Raw genomic sequence first — 27,941 nt, 5'->3', positions numbered from 1 at the left:
CTCTGAATTATAAAGCCAACATCTAATCCTCTCGACTACGGCCACTCCAATGTTTTTTTAATAAGTCTCAATATGGTTGCAGCGTGTATAAATTGAAACTACAAAGCTTTTAAAGGAAATGTTGTTATTGAATTGAAGATACTCAATTCTCGAAGAAATTTCATTCAATAACAAGATTAGAGTATAATGACTAGAGATTAAGCAAATTTAGTATGTATCTTTTTTCTTTGTCACGTCAGTTAATACTGACTTTGACGTAGAGTATTATTGAAGATTGCAAGTTGCTCATCTAATTTGATTTAGTAATCATAGAACGACACTTAGGTGAATCCCCGATCATGAAAAAAGAAAAAGATTGATACGAAGCACAGCCACGAAGGTCATACATAGTAATTTATGTTCATTTACCAAGATCCTGGTGTTCCCAGTGAAATCTCTCCTGCTATAATATAAGTGACAATAGATGGTTGTAACAACAGTAGTGAAAAAGCTTCAGCTAGTGAAAGAGCAATGGAAGGTTATCGGAATATTATAATTTTCTTACTTGTTTCTCTTGCAAAGAGTCATGGAGTTGAGGAAGAATCAACCACTACCATACCTACTGGTGAGTTATCTGCTAGGTTTTGCTTTTTGGAAATAATTATTTGATAAATAATCATCAAATAACTTGAAATAATAAGAAAAGTTCTAAATTATTGTTCTAGACATGTAGATTTCAAATTTCAAAACAAGGAAAGGCCATACTAAGACAATCGAGCATAATAATTTCATATTATAGCCAGTCATAATTTGGAGGAAATCAGTAAAAAAATGTATGTTCACCAATAACTTAGAACGACTGAACCAATATCCTGAATTAACTTCTTGGACAAGAAATGAGCAGTTTATAAATTCGAATATTTCTAAATTTAAAAAAATATTTCTCAATATTGAATAAAAAATTTCCTAACTTTTAAACTTCTGCTCGACTTTTTTATCCTTTATAATGACTACGTAATTAGCAATTACATGGCCTCTTAGCTATTCAGAGGGTTATTCAGCACATTTGAATAATAACAGATATTATCTTCATATGTTCCTATCGATCTGTTTATTTTTGAACGTACGAATTTTATTGAATCTATACATCCTTATCATTTTTATAAAAGATACTTGATTTTTCAAGAATAAACGATCAGTTTATTCACTAGGGCATTTTCACCACGAATCGTAATTTTAATACACACGAAGTATTTTTAATCATTGAGCAACTAACGTGAATATAACGCGATCCAATTATTTTCTGCAGAAAATGATACTCAAGCTTCCGTCAACACAGACAGTCAATTAGATCGATTATTCTTTGGACAAGAAGTGCCAGATGAATTCAAGTCAACTATACCAAGTGTGATGAAAGAATTGGATGGTATGACTGACGAGCAATTTCTCAAATTCTTAGAGAAAGCTGCAGAGAGGGCTAAGCAATCATATGAAGAATTGAAGTCTATTCATGACCAGCTAGAAAAGGTGAGTTGACAAGTATTCAATTGATATTTTCTACTCAACTTCAATGATTGCATGCGTTTATTAAACTGATTCAAAAAACTTGATGAAATAACAGCCGTAAGACCTCAAATGTATTATTTTGAATTCTAATTGAAACAGTGGTTGTTTAGTTATTATTATCTTCTAGTGAGGTCCATGTTATAATGGAAGTGGAGAAAGATAGGAAAACAGCGATGCCGATTGTCTGCCTTTCCACTGCCTTCTACAGGGGATAGCTGATATCGGTATCTAGCTGGATCTGATCTAATATTAACTGTTCATTCTTGTTTAAAATAATCAATTATATTTCATTCGTCAATAAAATATATTTTTCAATGATTAAATAATACATTTTCATAATCGAGATTGAATATTAATTATACTTCTACATTGTAAAACGATTTGACACTTTCTGCTTTGTCGAATGATAGGCAAGGATAGCAACGCCAATGTTAATCAAATACTGCCATTATAATATGGACCTCACTATAGACGGATTTATTGATAATCACAGTTTGTAATCAAATTCAAAATTTAATAATTCATTATGCTGTTTGATTTTTACTATTTAAAAAAGAAGTATTCTTTTGTCCTTTCAACTTCATCCACAATGAATATCTTTTCAGAAAATAAGCACCGATCATCTTATTCAAAAACTGTAGTGTTGGGCTCACTACATTACCATAATCACTTTCAGAATGAGTGGTAGCTACTGTATAATATTCATAAACTAAAATATCAAATCGATTCAAACTTGCTGTTTCTCTTTGAAATAAGTAATGACAAACAAGCTCGAGGGTAATATGTCATGCTTATAGGCCAGTTTTTAAACTAAAAAGTATCAGTAACTACCAATTTTGTATCTATTACGATATGTTCACATAACATAAAAATCGCAACATTTTTCAAATATATCTTTTAAACTACTTTTCAGTATTTTTCTCGGGCCACTCCCGTGTTTCGGATGGACATGTTACTTAGTCTGTCCCGGCTGTCAAATAACAGTCGTTAGGTCAAGTCAGAGGCCCTGAAATTGATCTGGTACGACCTGAAAACTCTGACACCAGACCTGAGCCAGCCAGGTCACTCGATATTACTATTAATATATTACTTTCCAAAACTACTTCAAGCATAAATTTTACAGAACTTGTCTACCATTCCGCCCTCTCAAAGACTGAAGCGCTGTCATGCATGCCATAAGAAGAGAATGGGTTTCATCAGTCCGATGCCAGTATTTGTTCCAGTGGCAATACCTATGCATTATCCGAAGTTTCGGTAAGTTATTTAAAGTAATTTACTTTATTGACAGAGAATTTTATCTTCACGTATCAGTTTCATTATTATCAACGTGTAATGCATAATGTTACTTATTGAATACAGTTATACATTATTGTAAGTAACCATATATTTTAAACCAATTGAAATTTTCAAATTCATCTCCTGCTTGACAATTATAATATAATAAAGTTAAGAAATTCACTCTAATTCACTAGCCGATAAAGATTAGATTACTATCTTGCAAATACAGTACATTAATAAGATTTATAAATTAATGGTTTTTGATGCGTCGGCTTTTGGAAATGAGAAGCCAAAATCACAAATTTTTCTTTCAATAAAATATACCCAACTGAATGAACATTAATCAGAATTCGATATCCAAATAATGACAGCCTAAAAACAAGAATTAAAATATTTTTTCAATCGCGTACCCGACTTATCAAATCAACAAGAGTTTTTGATGTATTCCATTAACTTGATCTGATTAAAAGCTATTGTGGAAGCGACTGGTGTCGTGGTCGCGCTGATAAGCTATCAATAAGATAAGTTAAGCTTCATGCGCCTGCTACTCCCATTGTAAAGCTGCGTACACATATACGCACTTCCAACGCGCACCGAGCACGCTCCGCCTTCGTACCGCCCTCGTTCCTCCATCGTACCACAGTCGCTCCGCCCGCGCACCCATCATGAACGTTACGGAAGATGTTAGATCTTCTCGCGTTCCCCGGTCGAACCACTCTTGCTCCCCGGTCGATCATCAATCGCTCTGCTGGAGTGACGTTCGGTTGCGGAGCAGAGCGAAAGTCTGTACGCACCTTAAGGGTGACCACTTGGAAAGTCGAACTCCTCGCAATATCATTTAAGAATTAAATAATCGCTTTCCGGTGGTTAAGAACCCACCTAAGGTGTAGGTCCATTCATCTCTCATCATCTCATCACCCACGCACAAGCCTAAAGCTCATGTGGGCATCATCCACAGGAAAAAAGCACATAGTATAAAACCTGTAGTCTAAGTTTACCATAATTGTTGAATTTAATTATTTCATTATTACAGTATTAAATTAATTTTTCCTCCACCTACTGTCTAAAGTACTTACTTTACTCCCTGAAACATAATACTAAAGTGTCACTTTTTCGCTCTCGGTAGTAAAAAACAGAAAAACTCCCTAGAGAGGAAAAGTGACTCCATTTAAATAACATGGGAAGCATCTCTATTTTAAAAACTTACATTGTAATAGGTAAGAAGGTCTAAGCTCAGTTGAGGAAGCATATAGAGTAGTCAGTCATTGAGCCAACTAAATTCAATACCTCAACCAGATTTGATCAACATATGAAATATATGTTTGTATGCTAGAATTATTACAAACTTCATATCACTATACTAAAAAAATGTATAAATATTCTTTTATATTCCATGCTATTCAAAATACCAGCCAACGAATATTCCTTATTAACTAATCAAATTTGAAACGGGGACTTCATCATAGCTGTAGTTGTAGCGGCCATTGTTGTTACAACTTTTGCCGACAGATAGCGCTGTCGGCGGAGAACTGTGATTACAAGTCAGCTGTTTCTGTTTACTTTTTAGATTATGTTGTAACAGTATCTACAGTAACACATTGTTTGGTCACGTACTTTACGTTTTTAAAAATTATTTTATTTGCAGTTTTTATAAAAATATAGGTGGAGGAAAAATGTTGTGTATATCACGAGTGAAAAATGTTTTTTCTCCCTCAGGAAAATTGTTGCCCTCGGCTTCGCCTCGGGCTTCAAACTTTTCCCTCAGGGAGAAAAAACAGCACTTTTCACTCTAGATATACAAATAACTATCTGTGTTTCTGTGAAGACAGAAAATATAATCTAATTCAATTGAATACATTGAATGTGAACTAGCGGTGGATGCGGTGGTTACGGAGGATGTGGAGGAGGAGGGGGAGGATACTACCACGGAGGCGGAGGCTATGGCTACCAACAGCCCCAGGTGTGCCACTCTTGCGGCGGTGGCGGTTACGGTGGAGGAGGCGGAGGGTCGATGGCTTATGCAAGTGCAAGTGCCAGTGCTTCTAGTGGCTCTTGGTGAGTTCTACCTATCTATTATCTATCAAGGGCACATATTTTTCAATTTATTCATTGCATAATCTGTTCTATAAAAAAGTTTCATGTTTACTATACAGAGTGTTTACGAACTCCCCACCAATACTGTAGGGCATTGTTCCTGGGTAACAAACATATCTAAATTGTCTGGAAGTCTTCAGTTAGTCACACAGCGGCCATTTTGATTTTTTCACTTATTTTTTTCTAAATAATGGTTAAACATACGAAATTGAAACTTTGCACAATCATTTATAACAACTAGACAACGCTACAAAAAATTATGATGATTTTTCAAATTCATAAAACAAAATGGCGTCCATTTAAAATGGTCTATAAATCAACTTCGTATGTTTAACTATTATTTAGAAAAATAATAATAAGTGAAAAAAGCAAAATGGCCGCTGTGTGAGTAACTGAAGACTTTCGGACAATTTAAATATGATATTTAGATATTTTTCTTACCCAGGAACAATGCTCTAGAGTATTGGTAGGGAGTTCACCCTGTATTATATACCCTTTAGAGGCCGCGAGAATAGTTGTGACCCCTGGCCCCTATTTCGAGCAGGTAGAAGTGAGACGACCTTTCTCACTCACTCGCACTTAAATATTTCAGTGGTCAGTCGCATGTTTGGGAAGGTGCTAGGAACTTTGGGACCGATACTTTTTGTGACTAGAGGGTTCCGACATAAGAGAGGATGGGCCTTCACAGGTAGAAAGGAAGAATCTGGTGTCTCTAACAGGTGGTTGGATATAGTTCTTCAACACAAAGGCTTTGAAATTAGCGAGTCAGTTGCACGCCTATTCAACTATAAATAACGATTTATTCAATATACTTTATATATGGCCATGTGGTCACAGGCCACAACTAATCTCTAAAATAGGCCTCTATTTCTATCATTTACCACTCTCAAAAACGTCAATGATTGGTAAACAAACCGTCCAAACCTTTTGAGAAAAATGTTTCTATTCAAAAATATATTTTTCTAAAAATATTTAGAATTGACTCAAACAAATCAGTCTTCACTAATTACTGATAATTGACCGAGCGAAGTGAGGTCTAAGACTCAAGTCGAGGGTTTGGCACTTCTCTTAATGTTCAAATGTTTGAATGTTTATATGTTGCGCATTTACGGCGAAACGCGGAAGTAGATTTTAATGAAATTTGACAGGTATGTTCCTTTTTTAATTGCGCGTCGACGTATATACAAGGTTTTTTGGAAATTTTGCATTTAAAGGATAATATAAAAGGAAAAGGGAGCCTCCTTCATACGCCAATATTAGAGTAAAAATCAGACTATAGAATTATTCATCATAAATAAGCTAACAAGTGATTACACAGATGTGTGGAGAAGCCAGTCTATTGCTGTATTTCCATAAGGTCCATAGTTTCAATCAGGTACTTGTGGATGAGAATACTGCGTGAGTAGTATTAATATATATAGCCTACAATGCATAGTGCATAATATGCCCAGTGTCATAAAGAACTCAACTTAACATTGCACTTTGCGTGTATTACAGTTTACTTGCACAAGGCTATAAATTCCAGGAATAAGCTTTATCGGCATAACTATGAAGAACTCTATAATGAGGTCCACGTTAAAATGGCAGTGGAGAAAGATAGGAGAACAACGTTGCCGATCCTCCGTCTTGTCAATGCCTTCTATAGACGTTAGCTGATACAGGTTTATTGATGTAAAATCAACTGTCCATTCTTGTTTAAAATAATCAATTATATTTTATTAAGCAAGAAATTATATTTTTCAATAATTTCATGATGAATTTTCATAATTAAGATGAAATATTTTGTTGTTTTATTCTTAATTCTACGATCTGGCAAAAGAGCAAAGCGAGAAAGAGATAGCGCTATTTGCTTTGTTGAATGATAGACAAGGATAGCAATACCATTGCTAATCAAACACTGCCATTATAACGTGGATCTCACTATAGGAGGTTCTCATTCCAATTCTCATTATGAGTAAACCATTCCAGTAGGAAATTGATCAATGTACGAATTGTACTGTAGATGTAGACTACCATAAGAAAGGCACAACAAACTTGACCTTGATCTAAAAACAATTAATTTGTATGATTTATGTAAAGTTTACTGTACGGCCATAGATAAAAATTAAAGCATTTCAGGAAATTGATACTGTGAAGAATTTTTTTAATAAAAAAGTATTATTTTGCACTCACCATTATAGCCTGTATTCAACCTTGTTTGTTTCTTTGTATGAACTCAATGGAGAAGATATTGCAATGGACACCATTCCTTAATCGGCTTTTTTATGTGATGAATTCGAAGTATCCCAAAGAAATCTACGGCCTAAGGGTTACGAAGCAAAAATTATGAGTGATATTCTAAAAAAAGTTTTAGAAATAAAAATGAATAAATTATTGGAAAACATGAAAGTATCCTGGTGTTAAATATATTAGTTACAAGTTCTCTTATTCAGATAATTAATTAAAAACGTAATAGTATATGGACTTAATAGAGTTAATAATAAGTGAAGAGACTTGAAATGTTGCCAAAAATCCACTTTATAATAAAATTAATATTTTACAGGAGCATGTTTTAATGCTCTAAAATATTAATTTTATTTAAATAAAGTGGATTTTTGACAACATTTCAGGTCTCTTCAATAATTATGGAAAAGTTCCACAACATCAATATTCATGCTACAAACTTAACTCAATAATAAGAGTGATGTATTGATATTGTTGGACATAAATAATCAGTGTAAATGTTTAACCATTTTATTCACCGAAAAATAACTATACTGTCTAAATACTGCTGAATGCAATACCCAATGTTTATTCACACTGGATTGAATATACTTCATATTGATGACGTTTTAATTTATATTTTAAAGAAAGTTGTTTAGTCATTAAACTAATACTATCAGTTTACTAATAACACTATTAATACTATATTCCATTTTTCAGGGGAAAGAAATAATCTACCGCAAGTTACGAATCGATGGGAACACATGAACGTCTATAGAAAATAGATTCCTACAAAACTTAGTAATAATTACATTATTCTGATTTCACAATACTTGACGCAAAGCAACATCGCAATATGCAACGCGACTCATATTTCTGTTCGAATTCTCGAGATCAAAAATTTATTGAATTTTTCGAAATAATAATTTCAGCCTGCTTTCAAATAGTTTTCATTGTAATCCTTCTTTCCAACTAAATTATTTTACAAGATATATTTCATTATAATTATGCTAACTATTTGTCTGAATCGGTTGCACTAGAGCCTGTTAAATTTGAATCATGATTAAATGCCACGAGAACCAAAACAGGCTTTTGTGCAACTGGGCCCAAGTGGGAAAAGTTGAAGACCAGTGAATAAAATTGAAATGAAACAAGTTGAAATAGCCTACTATCCATATAAAAATAAAAACTATATAAAAACTATTAGTACCCTTTTATTAAAAAAAATTGATATATATTTTAACGACTAATTTCGACCATTGGTAATTTTTTTAAATATATAAAAGTTTTTAAAATTAATAAGAACAATATGAAAACTTGTATTACCTTTTTTTATTTAAAATATTACAACGACTTGTTTCGACCATAACTTAGGTAATTTTCAAGTTGAAATGTGGAAAATAAATAAACAAGTTGATACTATTTGATATGAAAATATTTATTTTCATATTTATGATTAATTTATTTCTTATTCACTGTTTTTTGGTTGAAGTTATCAAATTTAATAAATTGAAATTTATTCACTTAATTTTATGAAAAAATAGGATTATTCAAGTCAAATTGAATTATATTTATCAAATACCATCAACTTGTTTATTTATTTTCCACATTTCAACTTGAAAATGACCTAAGTTATGGTCGAAAATAGTCTTTGTAATATTTTAAATAAAAAATGGTACTACAAGTTTTCATATTGTTCTTATTAATTTGTAAAAATGTTGCCCAATCAAATGAAGTGTTTTTATATAGTTTTTATTTGAATCAAATAGCCCATATAAGCGAAGTGATTCATACTATCCATTTATAATTATGAATAGGTTGAATTAAATATGTAGATTATGGAAACAATCACTTTACAAAATCTCATACGATTTATTGAACACATTGACTTTACAAAACGTATCACTAGAAAGCATACAAACCTCAACTTGAAGTACGTCATTACTCAGAAGAAGGTTATTAGAGTATTGTACTTGACGCATATAATTCATCATAATTATATGCATATCAAAGATTATAAATCAATTATTATATCTTAGACGTCTATATAGCTTTGGATTTAGAAGCAGTGCTTCTTAGCACTTCTGTACCTAATTTTAAAGGCTGGATATCACGCTAACACTATTTGATAGATTCGTTTCTCCATTCAAGACCCGTTTCTGCAGCTTCTGAAATTCAAAAAATACTCAAATTGGAAAAAAGGAACGGAAAGTCAGTAAATTTATTGATTTTGATGAGATAGATGAGCCTAAAATGGGCCAAATGGAATTTCATTGAAATAAATATTTAAATACCTACATTTTTATTGTCATTAAGCAACATTGGCAATAGACAAAGTCAAAACTAATACTAAACATTATACAAGTCAGAAGGATATCAGTTGATGTAATTGAAAGTATGTACGGTATACAATATAAACAAACATTACTACATCTAAAGTAAACCTAGAAGAATTCAAATATTCATCACTATACAAACACAGTAGTAAACAAGGCCCAGTCAATACGGTTAAAACAAGAAAGAAACGTTTAAAAATAAACTGTACGGATATGTCTTCCTTTCTTTTTTGCAAGAACAAAGGTTTGAACCATTCTAAAGCAAACTCATAGTTATTCCTGCCATGAATAGCTTAAATTAGAAACCGAAAACCCCCGTTTAAATACTGTACATCAATCTCATCGAACGATGACAAACAAACTTAACAAAGATGTTGAGTATTAAACGATTTATTTCATTCAAAAATGAAATCTACTAGTAGTATGAATTACAACAAAATGAACAAATTGGAATTTCAAGTGAAAATTGAAAAAACAAATAGTTTTTGTTTTAGTTTTAACATAACTTATTTTTGGACAATTTCCATCTAAATTTGGGAAAGGAACAGTTTTGGGTTTTAAGCCTGTTGTTCAATTCCCAATCAATCATAGCTGAGAATGATATTGTATGTATCAATGTTTAAATGAATGCATAAATTACAACTGTGAATTTTATGTTACAAAATTCACAGTTGATCTAAAAGTGATTTCATTTATAATTTCATGAAATCATCTTTCATGAATGCTATAACTTACTCTCCTCGATGTTCTGATGATTCAGTTATATTTTCACGCTAAATAGTATAGTATAGATTGAGTTCACTCAGTTCAGTATTAAGCTTTGTATGGTGTTGATTCAAGACGAAGGTATTTCTAAATATACAATTTATTCAAGTAGTTTCATAGTTTAGGCTACTCGAAAGATTAATTACGAAGAAATACTAGTACCCTTTTTTGACACTTGATAATGGTACAATCGCCAACTTCGTGTCGAAAATAAAAACAAAAAAGATAATTAGTGTTTCTTTTTAATTAATAATATTCATTCAATTCAATAAACTTAAAAAACCTATTAAGTTCAATTACGGTGAGAAATTTTCAATTTACCTTGGTGAAAACTTCAGCCATCAACCTATTAGTACGATACGCTTCTTTTCGTTTCAAGTCAATGTTTCTATTTTTCACTTCAGCCAGCTGGCGATACTTGCGTTCCGTTTGTCGTCTCATTGTCCTTTGACTGAAGACTCGTTTCATTGCTGCATTAAAAATAAAATGATAAATTAATATGAGGAACATAATAATGAAACTTATAAAAAGTGATCCATAAAAATTGAACAATATAATAGAGTTCAACACTCTATAATATCTATAGAATATCACTGATATAATTTACAGAGTTGGTGAAAATTATGGCGCGATTCTACTTGTCAATACTTTTCTATCTCGAGTATAATTGAACCTTTATACAGAGTTGGTGAAAATTACGGAAACAGCTTAATATTTTTTCACAATGATAATTTGACAGTAGGATCGATTTTTTGGGATCCTATTTATGAAGTAGGATTCAATATGGAGGATCAAAGATGGCCGATAAAAATTTTGAGGTGACGTTACAAATATCACTCTTATTGGCATATAGCCAACCCAAACTACTCTGCTCTGTTTACTTGCCCACAGCCTTCGGCTGTTGCCGCCTGTCATGCTGCCACGATGCTCGCCCATCTTCGCTCCGTTACGTAGCTGACGTCATAAACAAAGTCATAATATTAAAAATAGACTTGGCCAGAATTATCGACTGGTATAGCGCGCACAACCAAAATAGAAGAGAGTCGGCGTGCCTGCTTGACACTTTGCAGCTTGCAAACATATCTACGACGCCAGCTACGTGTAATAAATAATTTCCGTCAGCTGCGTAACTTCGCTTCGACTCCCGTTGCCCAGACGGCGTTTCACTTAGCCGTCCCGCGAGCGCATCAATGGCAGCATGACAGGCGGCAACAGCCGAAGGCTGTGGGCAAGTAAACAGAGCAGGGTAGATTGGGTCGGTGGCTTGCAGCCAATTCAAAAATAAAAATTGTTTCTTCTTTCAACCACATCGCCAACAATCTTTGCATACGCTACAAAGTCTCTAATTTATATACTAATGAAAAATATCTGAATTCTCAGTTCGAGTATAGTGAGCAAAGTGGTACATACGATTCAAGAATTCTCTATTACGGGTTCTAGTGAGCATGTCCAACTCGGTTCATTTTACTCAGTTACCTACGGAGTTAGAGTATATCAGTGAATCATAAATTAATCGCCAAAGAACTGGAATGCAGCGAAATTCTCAAAAACTCCTCGGAATCGGAAACAGAAATGGGAACCAGTGTACCTTCACCAAATGGTGCAGGGAAGAAATTGAAAGGCGAACAACAGGCGACAAAGAAGACATCCACACCGAAACAACTGAAACGTCCATCGACGGAAACAGCTGGGACGAAATTTCCAATTTTGAAAAAGATGAAAATTCTGAAGAAAGCAGCAGTGAAGGCGACCGACAATCCGAGCCCGACAACATCAAAGACATCATCAACGACTTCGTCACGTCCGATAATGAGAATACCGTCCCACTCACTCTGGACGATACTCACTGGACTCTCGATGCCATACCCTGATCGATTACGTAGATCCTCTCTATCGAGAGATACACTCTCTCTCCCAACAAGAGTATAATCAATAATTAATTCACATACTTCAGGAGATAGTCGACAAAGTACAAGCACAGATTGTGAGGAATTACAATGGCAAGGAAATCTTTGCCCGAATTGAGAAGTACGCTTTTCGATCAAGACTGTACGATATATGGACAATGATGAACGTAAGGCCATTAAGGTCCTTATTGTGTGCGAATTAACTTATCATTTACGTTACGTAAGTTATATAACCTTTAAACTGTGTATTCTAAATTAAGGTTTAGAGCAGTTTTGGGCAAATGCCTGTTGTTTTTACCTGGATTGTAATTGCATATGGATGAATAAATGATAAATAATGATAATAATTATTCAGCAATATCAAAACGCAGACGTATATTCAAGACCTAGAGCAAGGTTGCGGTACGTCTGTATCTCATCACATTTACTTGTCAAATTGCAGTCGTGGACGAAGTGGAGGTACCCGGATTCGTTGTTATCTTTATCGGTGTGTGATGAGATACTGACGAACCGCATACTTGCAAGCCACCGACCCAAACTACCCTGCTCTGTTTACTTGCCCACAGCCTTCGGCTGTTGCCGCCTGTCATGCTGCCATTGATGCGCTCGCGAGACGGCTAAGTGAAACGCCGTCTGGGCAACGGGAGTCGAACGAAGCTACGTAGCTGACGGAAATTATTTATTTCACGTCGTAATATGTTGGCAAGCGGCAGAGTGTGGCGGCCAGCCAAGCAGGCACGCCGACTCTCTTCTATTTTGGTTGTGCGCGCTAAACCAGTCGCTATTTCTGGCAAAGTCTATTTCTAATATGATGTTTTTGTTTATGACGTCAGCTACGTAACGGAGCGAAGATGGGCGAGCATCATGGCAGCATGACAGGCGGCAACAGCCGAAGGCTGTGGGCAAGTAAACAGAGCAGAGTAGTTAGGGTTGGCTATATTCCAATAAGAGTGGTATTTGTAACGTCATCTCAAACGCTTTGTAAATGTCACCACAAAACTGTTGTTGGCCATCTTGGATCCACCATATTGAATCCAACTTCATAAATAGGATCACAAAAAATGAAACCTACTGTCAAATTATCATTGTAAAAGAAATGTTAAGCTGTTTCTATAACTTTCGCTAACCCTGTACAAAGGTTCAATTATACTGATCCATGACCTTGATAAGAATTCGGTTGCATCTGAGATAGAAAAGTATTCACAAATAGAATCGCAACTAATTTTAATATTGTTGAATGCTAGGAAGTTTTTTCAAAGCATCTTAATCAGAAGATGGCGGACCTGCCGAAAGATCTGGTTATCACAGTGATTAATTCATTTATTGTACAAAATCTGACTGCTAGTCGTTCTTTTAATAGCAAAAAGTGATTTGGTTCGTGATTGAAAACAATATTGAAGCATCTTAATGTGTAACACTTAAAAACTCTTGATTATTCTATCCCCTACTGAGATTTATACTTATTGCTCAATCTTTACCTTCCCAAACCTCACAAAGAATATAAATTTCCTTTCTTTTCCAATCACAGCAATAATTTGAGTTTGTATAGATAAATAAATAACTGATCATTGACAAAAGGAAGAATCAAGAAACCTAGATAAATTATCGAAATTGTATTAAATAAGATTCTTATATTCTAATTCAACATTTCCACTCATAAATTTGACGGTACAAGTTTTTATATACTCAATTCGTCGCACATCATATGGATAGACTATGATAAAAGGTCTTGATAATAGCTATTAAGATGTATTAAGATGAATTCTAATCATCACCAATGGTTCTAACTCTCCAATAGATCTTTACATTGAGGTTTTAATACGCTAATTCATATCCTAAAAGTTAATTGAAATATGTTGCTGTTCACAATTAGTAAGTAAAATATTGAGAAACGTGAAATAGTTGAATATTAACACATAAAAACATCCAATGTTTCAAGTATTGGTTGTTTTTAGTACTATTGTTTTCATGGAAACGCCTTTCTTTCATGAGACTAACAAGGAATTCTATTTTGTCTTTAATTGTTAAGAATATTGTAAATAAAGGTATTACCCATGGGTTTAGCCTTCTATATTGGTTGAGGACTAGATTGAATTGAAATTATTCTCCAATGGAAATTCTTAAAGCACAGGTTCAGGCACAAAAGGATATCATTATTAAAACGAATAATTTACCCAATGGAGGAGGTGGAAGTTCCCTCGGTGTTGTAGACTGACTGTAGTCAGAGCTTTCTGGTGCCATCACAATTAGATGTCGTTTAGTTTTATTGCGCAGTTCTCTCAAATATGTCAATTCTGCTACACATTTCCTTCTGTATTCGGCTCTGTTCACATATTCACCGCGATTCATCACCAGGTACTCCTAGAATATTGAAGAAAACTTGATTTGGCAAAGAATAATTGCAGATTGTTCAATTGCTATAAAATTAAAAATATAATCACCTGTATGCTTTCTCAGTGAAGGCGACTCAATAAGATTCCTTAACTGCAAGTGATATTGAAATCAGAATTGAATAACTGAAGGGATGAGTTTTTGCCAAGTAGCATATTCCAATAATTCCTTTAGCTAATCCATCAATCATTTTATTCGCAGTTGCAGAAATCTAAAAAATGTTGTTATTTTTTTCAGATTACGTCCTAAAGACTCCAGTCATGGAGTATAAGACAAGTCATGTTATTACATAATAATTCTAACACTAAGTAGTTCAACCTAGTTTAGGTTTGAAAGGAATTCTTGTACACTATAAAAAGCTCTATCAACTAAATATTTTTTCATTTGTTTTTTGAAAATCTTCAAATCATCATTACTTTTCAAGATTTGAGGTAGCTTGTTATAAAATTTCCTACCAATATAATCTGGTTTTTGTTCAAATAACCTACTATTGTGACCCATTATATGATAATCTGCTCTGTTTCGCGTATTATACTCATGAACATCTGAATTCTGGATCACACCACTCGTTTTCACATGCATTACAACTTCATATACATACAAAGATGGCACAGTTAATAGACCAAGCTTTTTAAATAAAGGCCTACAAGAGTCTAACCTATTCACTTTCTCTATACATCTGAGTGCCTTCTTTTGAATCTTAAACACTCTGTCCATATTTTGTTGAGATGAATTACCCCATACTAAAATAGCATACCTAATATGAGATAGTATAAGTCCATGGTAAGCAGTTAACAGTAGTTTTTTATCATTCAGCCTAGCAAGCTGCCGCAGGACAAATACCCCAGATGATATCTTATTACATATCCTCTCAATGTAAGGATGCCATGTTAATTTCCTGTCCAATAAAATTCCCAAGAATGCTACTTTCTCTTCTTGGTCTAATTCATTTTCCTCTACAAACACATTTATTTCTCTATCCTCTACTGAATTATATTTACTTTTGAATTGTAGGAATTGACATTTCTTACTATTTATTGTTAATTGCCTTTGCTTCAAGAATTGGACAATTGACTGTACTCCAGTAAAAGCATTTATTTCTAGACTATCTAATAAATAATTGTTAAAGATAAGCGATGTGTCATCAGCAAACAACAGAGCTCTGTGATCTTTTAACTCTTTTGGTAATTGGTTCACATACAACAGAAACAGTAAGGGACCCAGAATTGAGCCTTGAGGTACTCCAGCCTGGACCTCCAGTTTTTGAGATTTAATTTTTACTATTTCATTCCCATCCACCTTGGTAAGCTCAACACACTGGTTTCTACCTATGAGATATGATTCAAACCATTTTAGTTCTATACCATTCACACCTACAGTTTTTAGTATTTCCAATAATATTCTATGGTTCACACAATCAAAAGCTTTGGATAAATCAAGAAATATTGCGGCTGCCTTCTCACCTGAATCTATTATATCTATTAGTCTTTCAACAAGGGATACTATTGCAGTCTTAGTAGATTTCCTTTTCTGGAACCCATGCTGTTCATCACATATGAAATTAATTTCTTCCAGGTGCATCAATAACCTATTTAAAACTACTCTTTCAAAAATTTTACTTATTACATTTAGAATACTAATGGGTCTATAATTTTCAACTCTTTCAGAATCACCGCTCTTGAAAATTGGCAAAATTTTTCCTTGTTTCAGATCATCAGGGAAAATACCCTGCTCTAGTGAAGTATTAAGGAGATGCAATAAAGGGTCCAGTAATTCATTTTCACATTCTTTTAAAATTTTGCTTGAGACCCCATCCAATCCTACTGTTTTTTTGTTATTCAATTTTTTATTATTCTTGACAACTCATCTCTTGATAATGGATGAAATTTAAATACCTTTTCAATTGGCTCAGCATTTAATGTAGTTGTATTATAAGTATTAGTGTTCAGTGACTTTTGGAGATTATATGCAACCTGTTGATAATATTATTGAAAAAGTTACAAATGTCTATACTATCATCCATATAATTTCCATGTTCATCGATTATCCTAGGGACATTAGTAACTGTATCTTTTTGAGCTGCTCTCCTATTTCTATTAATTACCTCCCAAACAGCAGAGTTAAAATTGGTACTAGTTGTTAATATTTCAGCTGTTTTCTTACACTTAGCTTTCCTCACTTCTTTTGCATAGTTTTTCTTTAGACATTTGTATTTGACTTCACTCGGAACATCCCTCACTAATTTAAATTCCTCATAAGCTTCCCTAACAATATTTCTTTGAGTAAGAATATCTTCAGTTATCCATTCATCTACTTTGTTTAATTTACTTTTTACTTTGACTTTTTTTATCGGACAGCATACACTAATGTGAAATCTTAGAGTATCAATGAATTGCTTATATTTGTAATTTAGGTTACAACTGTTATAAACACTACTCCAATTTTCTTGAAGCAGTTCCTGCTTCAAACAATTTATATTTCCTAGCTCATATTGCTGTATTTCTTTCACAAAAGTTTTTTTTCTGCTTGGATTCTGGCCCTGCAACTTAACATCTAAAATTTGATAGTTATGATCTGATAGATCTGAGCTACCTAACCTGACATTACAACCTTCTATATTTGTGAGGATATTATCAATAATTGTCTGTGAAGTTCGAGTTACTCTTGTATATTCGTGGACCTTAATTTCTAAATTATTCATATTAATAATATCTCTAATATCCTCTGTCATTTTATCCTGCCTGGCAAAATCGGTATTGAAATCTCCTACTACTATAACATTTGTGAAACGAGCGGTTGTAATTTCCAAAAGTGTATGGAGCAGCTCACAAAATTTTTGCCAGTCTCCATTTGGTGACCTATAGATACCTAACACTGCTACCTCAAATCGATCATCAATTTTTAACCTTAGTCCCGTCACCTCTAAATCCATCTCAACAGAAAATCTCTTAACAAAATCCAGTTCATAAGTTTGGGTATGTTTAGCATTGCTAGTGAATATACATACACCACCACTTCTATGAGCTATTCTACAAAATTCTGATCTCAGTGAATAGCCTGGAATCCTAACTTGATTTATTTCCTTTATTTTTAAGCCATGCTCTGTGAAAATAACAATGTCAGGATCCTCCTGTTTAAGAAATACTTCTAATCTGTCAATTTTGTTGCGAAGATACTGAATATTTTGATGATAAATACTAAAAACTTATAGTACTAAACTTAAATACTTATAGATGGTTGAGTTACGAAAAAAGGTTGAAATTGCAGCAGCGTAAGTCGTGAGTGAATCATCCATATCACTAATGTGATTCTTGTTAATTAGTTATTAGTTAATTAATTGATATTAAGCATCAAAGAAGTCACAATTGAGCCAATTTGGATTGTCACAAATCAAGTATGTTGATTTTGAACATTTTATACGGAGAGGCGTGAGGAATATTAGTGGATTTGACCTGGAGAGTTCATGATAAACAGAATAAACTAGAATGACCTTTTTATTTGATGACTTGGCGAAGTTTCAACAGTAAAGTCCATTCTACCACGTCGTTATCAAAAATGCAGATAAAAAAGATACAGAGATAATAACGGAAAAGAGACAAAAATGACAATAAAATGTAATAAAAAAGAGTCTATCACTCTTTCATCGCAAAAAATTGCGGTGGTTCAGATCTTACCTATAGCTAGATGTTCTTATATCTTTTGTCATCCTCTCATTGCCAACTCACTAGTCTAGAGATCATTGTTATGGGCAATCACCCTCGGTTGAAAGTTATTGCAATTTACCTGCAAAGTTGGTCTCCATTCATGATTTTTCTTTGGTTGTTTTGGTTCTCGATTTTCTTTCTCAACTGCTGAAGTTTCTTTCTTTTTTACGTTGGTAACATTCGATACTCTATCATTGCTTCTATTTGATTTTAATTTGATCTCTTCCAAGGAGTTTTCAGCCTGAAAAAATCACAAATCAACATTATTCTATTAAAATATTTTAAAAAATTGTTTAAATATTTTTTTATTATTCTATTTTGGAATCTTGAAAGAGATAAAAATGCATAGACTATTTTCTTTATACAGAAGAAAATGAAAAATTTACATAGCTTCATTTTTTTCAACAAATCAATTTATTTCTAAACTAGCAGGTAACATGTGCTTCGCAAGGGTCAAATTAAAAACTTGTCAAACTGAAAATTTAACTTACTGAAATATTGAAGAATTCAACATAGGCCTATAACCATCCTCGGTTAATTGAGAATCTATATGTAAAATTTCAAGTTAATCAGTCCAGTAGACGAGTTAATCAGACGTGATGATGCGTCATTCGTGAATTTTCTATCTTGTAAGTGTTCAAGTCAATTCTTTCTTTATTATATTATAGATAACAGAAATAAAACTATAATATCTTGAAAGAGAACTTACACCAACAGAAGAATTATTTTCTGAAGATCCATCTTCGAACGTTATAAAGTAAGCCAAAGGCTTTTTATTCTTCTCCAAGCTTGGATTATTCCTGGAGCACTTGCATGATTGGATTTTTTTAGAGTGGCAAACTGGACAATCTGGTTCTAAAGCTGAAGACTTTGAAGACCTTCGCGACTGAGACTTTGTTGACTGCTGATTGTCACTGGTTACTGGTTTCGAAGCTAGTATTTCACTAGATTCACCATTCGATCTAGTATCAACAAAATTATCGTCATTCTTTGAACGTTGGCAATCATCCACTCTTCTACTATCTTGTGATTTCTTCGTTTTGATAGTACCATCGTTATTTCTCTGCTCTTGGCTAACAGATATTGAGTTGTTTCTATGAACCTTGTTCGATATTGGTTTGTTCATCTCATCAACAGACGAACAATAATTATGAGAATCCCATTCTTGATGTTCCTGCAAGAAGACATTCTGAACTTATTCAATGATCATTGATTTTCCAACAAAAACAATTTTGAATAAGATATTAAATGAATCAAGTATTATGATAGATAAAGACACGTCTTAAAAAACGAGACATATTTATATTCATGATTACAAATCGGGAATAACGTGTGAGAGATTATATAAAAATGTTACTTACCTCCTCAGTATTTGAATTTCTTCTATGATTTGATTCGGAATATTGTTTCAGTCGACTTTTTATAGAATTAAGCACCTGCTTATTACTGGAATAAAGAAACATTGAATTAAATAACAAAAATCATTCCAATAATTAATAAATTAGTAAGTTTTTTATGCCTTTAAATGAGTTTAGAATGAGAAACATAACCGTTTCAGAAGCACAGAGAATCAAACACTTTCTTAACTTTAAACAATTGGCTTGATTGTTTTTCTTGCATTACTCCGCAATTATAGGTTATATTAATTTATGTTAAGCTGATAAGTTCCTGTCACTCACTATGGACATTGCATTGAATGTATTATAATAATGAAATAATCAATATCATAGATATAGATAGAATTATTAGTGAATCTAACAATGGTTGATGTATTAGAAATGCAACATTCCAGTCTAAGTAGTTACAATAGAAGAATTAATTTGACTTTGAAGCAATTTATAGGAATACATAACACTACTTAATAAAAAAACGAATACAAAAATGTTCATTTTGAGTCATTCAAAACCTATCAGACTATTATAAGGGCAATTAATGAATACATTTCAAAAACTACCAAGATGGCAATGGAATGATCATTTTAAATCTTGAGTTTATAAAACTGATTCAGATTTAGTTGTTTAAAACGTCTCAATTTGTACAAATTTTAAATAATTCTAACTATAGAAAAATAAATCATATTGAAGCTCTGTAGATTACCTTTCATTGGCAGTTTTGCACTTATTATAACGGGAGTCTAGATGCTTCTGTCTGGTTTTTTGGATTTTAGCTAATGAGTCTCTCAATTCTTCCTGCTTCTGTAGGAGTCTGCAAGCAAACAACAAGGAGTTTTCAAAAATGGATATTGCAATTTTTTAATGTTAGTATTGAATTCCATGTTTTTTGGAAACAATGCAATGTTGTCACTCCAAAATAACAGGCTAACAGACTAAGTAGTAGTTTTAGTTATTCAATAATAAACTTTCCAGTTGCTACAATTTATTATAACTAATTGAACAAAATTAAAACTATGCAGATCAGTAATAAGTGAGTTTGATATTTCAAATTTTATTATGTTTGCACCAATTTTATGATTTTGTGCTTATAGGATGTTGGGTTTGATATTCTCCATCTTACAATTCATTTGAAAAACAGACCATCAATGATATGGCCAACTAAAGAACTCCTAGAACTTCTTAAACTTTGTATTTTTTCAACTATATTAAAATCATGTTTTAGTATGCAACAAAATTCACAAAGTGGAATGTTAAAAGAGAAATTTAAAAAAACTCAAAACTCAAAACTTGAGGACAGAAGTAGTTAGAAAAGATCATTCAAGTATCATTATGAAAAGTGTTTTTGAGATGATCAATAGACATATTGGAGGCAAATAACTGGAACCTAACATTAATTGTTCCGAAGTACTCATTTTTTATTGAAAGTGCTATCCGCATAAAGCACAAATACAGAGGTTGATACAGGGCAATAAAAGTAAAGCTGTAAACTATACATGCTGATTCCTGAATAGCATTGATTAGCATGCAATGCCAAGGTCAGATCGAGGCGATACAAGGCTGTTCAAGTGAAAGCCTGCTACTGTTGCTGTTTATATTAATTCTATTGTTGGCTGCCCTGTTTATTAGCAGAGAGCGCTACAGCGCATGCGCACTACTCTATTTCCCAACTGTGATTAGGCTAACATTTGAAACAAATTACCTTTACTGAACAAACTGTATTTTTCTTGCAGAAATATTTATGATTTATAAGGATTTTTCTCTCACCTTCTCAAATAATCCAAGTGCTCTATTTCAGATTGAATCATAAGGCGTTGGTTATCTCTTTCAAAGCTGAGTAGATCAATCATTGCTTTTGTGTTAACATTATCATCTGTTCTGGTATTGCCCGCTAAAAAATATTTTTCGTTCATAAATGTCCGTAATTGATGAAATAAAAATTTGGCATGAAACAAAGCACATCATGAATATTTGGAAGGTACGAGGTACCTACAAAAGAGTTTAATAATAATTACACTGATGCCCGGTTTCACCAAGCTTGATCAAGAAATTTGAACATGGTCAAACCTGGTACGATTAACAAGTAGTCTACACTGCAATTATTATCTAGAAACTATTCCCATAGAAATCGTATATGATCCAGTGCACTCGGTGTAAATCGTGCCTAATTTAATCATGTCCAAATATCTTGACCGACCTTGGTGAGACTGAACATGAGAGATGTTCAATTACTCAGTTTCATTATTTTGACCAACAAAACTAATTATTGTAAGGGGTGTGTTTCCATAACATTTCTATCTTTACAAAAGAAATAGTTATTTTTTTTGTAACAACATCGTTGTTGTCAGCATGAACACAGTTTTCGTGAAATAGTCAAAATATCATAATTAATAACTTTCATGTCTATAGGTTTCATAACAATCTAATTTATCATTCAGTTCGATTAATTACTACGTAGCCTATTATGTAAATCATCACCCACCATGTAAAAGAGGTATTCGTAAGATAGTCTAAATAACATAGTTATTGACTTTTATGTCTATAGGTTTCATAACAATCTAATTTATCATTCAGTTCAGTATAATAGTTACTATTCATAGCATCTAAGAATCAATAGAGGTCTTCCATACAAAGATTAAAGGTTGAGTGGAAGACTTCACAGTCTCAACTCCGTCTGATAAAACGTATTTTCATTTCAAAAAGACAATATTCTTGACTGTAGTCTGTTCAAAATTAATAACAATCCTATCTGAGTAGATGAAACCATAATTACAAAAATAGACAAACAGTATTTTTAACAGAATTAATTGATCAAAAATCACCTTGAAATTTTCTTTTCTGTTCAAAAACTCTGGTGGGAATCGGCATTGACGGCTTCCAATCAGAAGAATTGTCAACAGGGCTGCTCCTATTCGAATCAATTGTAATTGATGATTCAGGAGTCCTGAGACGACGATCACTCTTCTTCCCTGAATTGGTCGGTTGCTTTTGAAAATCACTGCATTCCTTGTTGTCATGGTATTTAGCAGAGGACTTCTCCAAGTACAACTTGGATACCTCATTGCTGCTTATTGACTCGCACTGTACGCCAACTGACCCAAAAATACGTCTGGGTCCGTTACTGTCAGATGATGATTGAGTACTGCGCTCTGAAAAATTGAAAAAAAAATATTGTAAAATAACTTTTTATCGAACATTATTATATGAATAACTTATTTTGAATCAAAACAAATCATTTTGCTATATAATCACCATAGCATCAATGACTCTCGTCTGAAGCCAGTCAAATTTGGATGTGTTGTGAAAACTTATTTACCGTTTTACAATAGTGTTAAATGGAAAACAGAATGGTATTATATCATTATTAATGAAAATGAAGATATCAATGTAATTTATATAGGCATTTTTCAAGAATATATCCGTAGTTGCAATTTTCAACAATTGATTTTGATAGATCAAAATGAATGTGAGAACGACTAGATCATTCGATTTCGACCTAAAGACTATGATTTATTCCATAGGAGTAACTAGGCTATTAAAGCAAGAGCATGAGAAAAATTTATATCTCAATCACCTGTACCAACACATTTGTCAAGTACATCTTTGATAGCATGTTTTTTAGCTGAGGAGAATGATGATTTCGGCTTGAAGCATTCGGATGATGTCCGACTTGAAGTTCTTTCAGAGGTGAAAGGTGACTCTTGGCAATGAATGTCTTTGACGTCACCCCTTCTTGTTTCCCTTCCATTTCTATGTTCACCAAGTCTCTCCTCAGATAACGAATTCGATCCTGTAACAAAAACATAGAATATGATCTAAATCCTAGTTGTTATAGAAGATAGTGGACAGGAACTCCCAAAGAGCTAGATACACTAGTATGGTCATAATATGAACAGAATATTTTGAACATAGAGTTTTATTCAATTTATCAATGTTAAACTGTGATTTGATTTTGACAGCTTTCAATTCAGATGCATTAATGACATTTTAAAAAATCTGGTGTGGTACACTCACACAACTTTCCTTGCTCATTGATCTATAAGCCTCATTAACGAGGATAATTAAGGGGAATAACATTATGCCGATTGGCGGCTAAATAATTAAAACTACGATTATACTATTGTGATTGTGTTCAGAGTACATTTTCCTTTGTTTGAATTATGAAATTTGAGGATTTTTTAAAAGTTGTCAAAACAGCTGTTCTACAAATAAAATATCGACATAATTATGTTCTTTTGAATAAACTGCTCTACATACCTACCTAACGCACGAGAAGGAGGTTAAAGTAAATTTCTCAAGGATGGGGTGGACCCCCTGTTAATTTCTCAGGGAGGAGACTCATGCCAGTTAATAGAGCTGATATATTTTTTATACTATACAGGGTATGAATTTGAAAAAAATTGGTCGTCATTTTTGAGAAAATAGTTAAGCTATAGAAATTTAACAAAATTCATTCTTCTCAGGAATATTACGGAGCTCCTGCAACTTTCCCAGAAATGAGACTCAGGTCAGTTGATAGGGCTTATAAATAGCTATCTAGGGTATAAATTTGAAGAAAATCGTTGGAGCCGTTTTCGAGAAAACCGTGAAAAACATGGTTTTTTAGCCATTATCCATTTTTCCCGCCATTTTGAATTGCATTGTAATGAATTTCTTATTGTCGGATCCTCATGGTATAAGAACCTTAAGTTTAAAATTTCAAGTCAATCGGTTAATTAGGAATGGAGTTATCGTGTTCAAAGACACACACACACCCACAGACCAACACCCAAAAAACATGTTTTTGGACTCAGGGGACCATTAAACGTATAGAAAACATGAAATTGGGGTGCCTTAAATTGTTTTTGGAAAGCAATACTTTCCTTACCTATGGTAATAGGGCAAGGAAAGTAATGAAACGTATAGAAAACATGAAATTAGGGTACCTTAAACTTTTTTGGAAAGCAATACTTTCCTTACCTATGGTAATAGGGCAAGGAAAGTAAAAATGAAAAATGATAATTCCACAGCTAATCATCTGCGTGATTTCTAGTTCAGACTTTTCATTTTTTTCTGTAGAGTTAGTTCATTTATTATCACTGAAAAATACCTCCTGTTTAATTGATTATAGTTACCGTATACCAATTATTGTTCAATTTCAGTAGGAGATGTGTTGGATATAAGGACTGTGACTTATTACTTCTGTTGTCTTCGCCGCAGTCTGCTGACCGGGGAATCGTCATTATCCCTTGAACGGGGTTTTCCACGGCACTAGCCGCTATCTGAGGTGTGTTTACCTCAGGTACCTACCTCAGGTGTGTGACGCCGAGAACTGCGTAATGAATTTTTGTGCGTATAGGTGGTGAACATCGTTTTCTTACTTTAGAGAAGAGGCAATTTGAAAATGTGTTTCTGGAATGTATCATTGCCATTGACTTATGCAATAATCATTAATGAGAATAGCATTTTTTTTACTCAGCTCTTAGAATGTAAATACATAATTGATAAAATTTGCTAAAGCTTACCAATAGAAGAAGGGTTTTTACTGTCCATTTTGTGGCAGCCAGATGAAATATCGGTGGAAATCAGTTTTTCGGCAACGCGCTTCATCAACTTTTTCTTCAGTTCGGAACTTTTTACTTGCGAGCTTTGCACGAAATTCAGCATCATGTCAACACCACGTTCAATGTCTCTGGCAAACGTGCTTGAGTTTGAGACATCCCATGATTTGTCAGCTTCATCGGTCAGTTCGTTGTGCGACGAGGCGTTTCGGTTGAGTGAGATCGATGAGCTCTCGCGCCCCGACGCGTCGTCAGGCCTGTACATGTGGCCTGGCAGGTACTCGAAGCTGTTCGCTCTGTCTTCGACGCCCATCGACTCATTCCGGTCGGCCCACGCTGGAGGCTCAGTTTTCACACTGCTTGTCACACTGTCCAATGTACCACTTTCGTCGTTATTGTCCACTCTAGACTCTTTCCGTTCATTCCTGCTTGCTCTCTGTTGATTAGAAGAGCTTGTCGATCCTACATTGCTGTCATTCTTGGAAAATGGCTGTGATGTAAGACGTTTGCTGGTCTCTCCTCTATCAAATACTTTTCTATGTGCTCCATTGCATATGTTGCCGTCATGTTCATGTACATGCGAGACTCAACTAGGCTTTGAATACTGGAAATTTTGAATTGAAAAGCCAGTGACTGAGGATGTTGCCTTCAACGATTGGCTTCTTTCTCTTGATCCAGATTTCTGAGAGTTCGAAAACTGACCTAAATCGGTAACTTGAACACCTATAGATTGGTTAACAAAAGACGTTTGTACAAGCTTTGAAATATGTTTCGGCGAATCTTTTTTCTTCTGTACAACGGTGGCGATAGAGGATGATGAAGCAGATTTTGTGGGATTATTACATTGCAACAGATATTTGGGCAATGTGTTTGACTCAGGCATTGCTACACAGACATCACTATGACTTTGACTTCGAGGCAATGTATTGAATTGAGTGTTTATTGGTGGTGACTTGGGAGACTCATTATCTCGCAGATTCTCCATTGAACTACTAAAATGCTTTCTCAAATTTTCTTTCATACCATCTAAATTGATGCATTCTGTATTTTTCTGTGAATCATCAATGAAGTTCTCAACATTTTCAATTGCCTCTTTTTTCTGAGGTTTAAAATATGAGCTATTAGCTTTATTTTTCTGAGATGATTGCACATTTTCAGTCGAAGTTTTAATTTCAGGAAAGAGAGGACAGTATGGCAATTCCTTTACATTATCTGTTAATTTTGGGACAAGCTCACTTGTCCCTCCATCATTGTCCACGTTAACCGTAGATTGTACTCGAATATGATCAGATGTTGCCGGTATTATAGGAGACAATTCATTTTGACTTCCTGAATCAACATGACCTGATGGAGTGTCATTTATTGATTGTTTTGTACTGAATGGTGTAGATTCTGCCATAGGAATACCCAACCGCTCCTTAATATTATCTTTTTTCAAAGATTTATTGGATGGCATTGTATTAGCTTGTTGAGTTCTATATTCAGTGGTTCCTTCTGGTTCCAATCTTGTTAGGAGAGCAGCTGATCCAGTAGCTATAGCTATACGTTCAATAGTGCTCAACTTCTTCTCATCTGAGTTGTTTGATGAGTAAATTTGATAGTAACCTACATCTGCTCCACTATCCCACTCAAGAGGCTTTAGAGATACGGAGGCTACACTTGATGCTGAAGATGGTGGCTGATCCATTTGATTACTTTGGTCTAATAAGCCTTCAGGTGGTTTGACATCTTCCCTAATCGATGTAGCGGTCTGTTTAACATCAGTGCATACAAATTCATTATCAGTTCCAACCGCTGAAACCGGAACATCTTCACTTTCATTTCCTGATGAACCAGATATTGCAGAACCACTATCATTAGAAGAAGACGATGCGTGTCCCAGTACTGGAGGTCTTAAAGTCATTCTTTTCAAATCATTCTCAACAGATCCTATCACAACTGGAACACTTGACTTTCTATCTTGTTCTAACATGTGTTTTGAAACACGCTCATCCAATCTCATTTCAGGATAAGTCCTATTTAACTCTAAATACTTTCTGAATTTATCCAGACCAATATGCTCATATTGTAGATCTTGTTTTAACGAGCTATGAGGTGGAACCATGCCCAATTCTTGTCGCATAAAGACTGGTAAATCATTTTGAATAAGCTTATTAGATCCTACTTTCAAACTACTACCAATAAACAAAACCTTTGGTGTCACTCTTTCAACAAAATTACAATGATTTGAACCAACACTAGAAGATGTTGTAAGGATGGTGCTTGATGATGATATGGGTAAGTGGTGTTCAGTCTCTTCACTTTTAATAGAATTATCAACATCGTCTTCTTTATCACTCATGTTGACATTCGAATTACCTATTTTTAAGGTATGAATTTTTTTTTGTTACCTGGATGTTTTGGTGCTTTCTTAGAAAAGATTTGTCTAAAATGAACAAACCCTAAGTTTAACCTCAATTTAAACCTAAAACGCACAATCACATTTCCCGAAACTATTAATAAACTTTCTTCTTGAAATTTAAAGTTTGATAAATGAATTTATTTTATAAAAAACATTATCAAAAAATTACTTTTAGATAATTTAAAGTTTTCAAGCATTTGTTTAAAATAAGAACACACAAAATAACACTGGTTTTCTCGTTTACAAACAACCAACTCAAGTACAAAAACAACAGAAAAGAGAAACTGTCGAACTGCAGTTTGGCCAACTGATTCAGCTTGAGATTTCAACGGTCTCTTGCTGGAATTACCCTTGAAATTTCACTGGGTGACTAAATAGATTTTACGT

General features: G+C 33.7%; 2 protein-coding genes across 4 annotated transcripts; one reads left to right on the top strand and one right to left on the bottom strand.

Annotated features, from left to right (window-relative positions):
• The first annotated feature begins 237 nt into the window (after positions 1–237).
• LOC111046448 (keratin, type II cytoskeletal 59 kDa, component IV-like) lies at positions 238–8,065 on the top strand. 2 transcript variants are annotated; one of them, XM_039444389.1, is made up of 5 exons: positions 238–604; positions 1,289–1,506; positions 2,669–2,799; positions 4,696–4,878; positions 7,840–8,065. In XM_039444389.1, exons 1-5 carry the CDS (start codon positions 511–513, stop codon positions 7,850–7,852), a joined length of 639 nt encoding a protein of 212 aa, XP_039300323.1. In that variant the 5' UTR covers positions 238–510; the 3' UTR covers positions 7,853–8,065. The 2 variants fall into 2 exon arrangements, with proteins under 2 accessions (XP_039300323.1, XP_039300320.1); XM_039444386.1 differs by having other exon boundaries at positions 422–604; positions 1,286–1,506.
• On the bottom strand, positions 6,962–27,836 carry LOC111046443. 2 transcript variants are annotated; one of them, XR_005573762.1, is made up of 12 exons: positions 25,118–27,836; positions 23,188–23,403; positions 22,436–22,762; positions 21,381–21,504; positions 20,320–20,427; positions 19,584–19,668; positions 18,932–19,396; positions 18,302–18,463; positions 14,302–14,488; positions 10,542–10,690; positions 9,042–9,287; positions 6,962–7,219 (listed from the first exon to the last, which is right to left on the bottom strand). XR_005573762.1 is itself a non-coding variant. In XM_039444372.1 (11 exons), exons 1-11 carry the CDS (start codon positions 25,464–25,466, stop codon positions 9,216–9,218), a joined length of 2,244 nt encoding a protein of 747 aa, XP_039300306.1. In that variant the 5' UTR covers positions 25,467–27,836; the 3' UTR covers positions 8,968–9,215. The 2 variants fall into 2 exon arrangements, 1 of the variants encoding a protein (XP_039300306.1); XM_039444372.1 differs by lacking the exon at positions 6,962–7,219 and having other exon boundaries at positions 8,968–9,287.
• Positions 27,837–27,941: the final 105 nt, after the last annotated feature.

The sequence above is a fragment of the Nilaparvata lugens genome, chromosome 1 (genome assembly GCF_014356525.2).
Source record: "Nilaparvata lugens isolate BPH chromosome 1, ASM1435652v1, whole genome shotgun sequence".
Classification (NCBI taxonomy): domain Eukaryota; kingdom Metazoa; phylum Arthropoda; class Insecta; order Hemiptera; family Delphacidae; genus Nilaparvata; species Nilaparvata lugens.
The sequence above is the reverse complement of the archived record's forward strand: the minus strand, read 5'-3'. Positions and strand labels throughout refer to the sequence as shown.

Excerpts from the sequence above, each read along its gene's own strand:
- LOC111046448 (XM_039444386.1), top strand. The coding sequence starts at position 511 with ATGGAAGGTTATCGGAATATTATAATTTTCTTACTTGTTTCTCTTGCA. Across the intron at positions 1,507-2,668 it reads TTCATGACCAGCTAGAAAAG|AACTTGTCTACCATTCCGCC; the intron begins GTGAGTTGACAA and ends TAAATTTTACAG. Across the intron at positions 2,800-4,695 it reads ATGCATTATCCGAAGTTTCG|CGGTGGATGCGGTGGTTACG; the intron begins GTAAGTTATTTA and ends AATGTGAACTAG.
- LOC111046443 (XM_039444372.1), bottom strand. The coding sequence starts at position 25,466 with ATGGGCGTCGAAGACAGAGCGAACAGCTTCGAGTACCTGCCAGGCCAC. Across the intron at positions 20,428-21,380 it reads CACTTGGATTATTTGAGAAG|ACTCCTACAGAAGCAGGAAG; the intron begins GTGAGAGAAAAA and ends GTTTGCTTGCAG. Across the intron at positions 10,691-14,301 it reads ACTTCCACCTCCTCCATTGG|CAATGAAACGAGTCTTCAGT; the intron begins GTAAATTATTCG and ends TTTTTAATGCAG.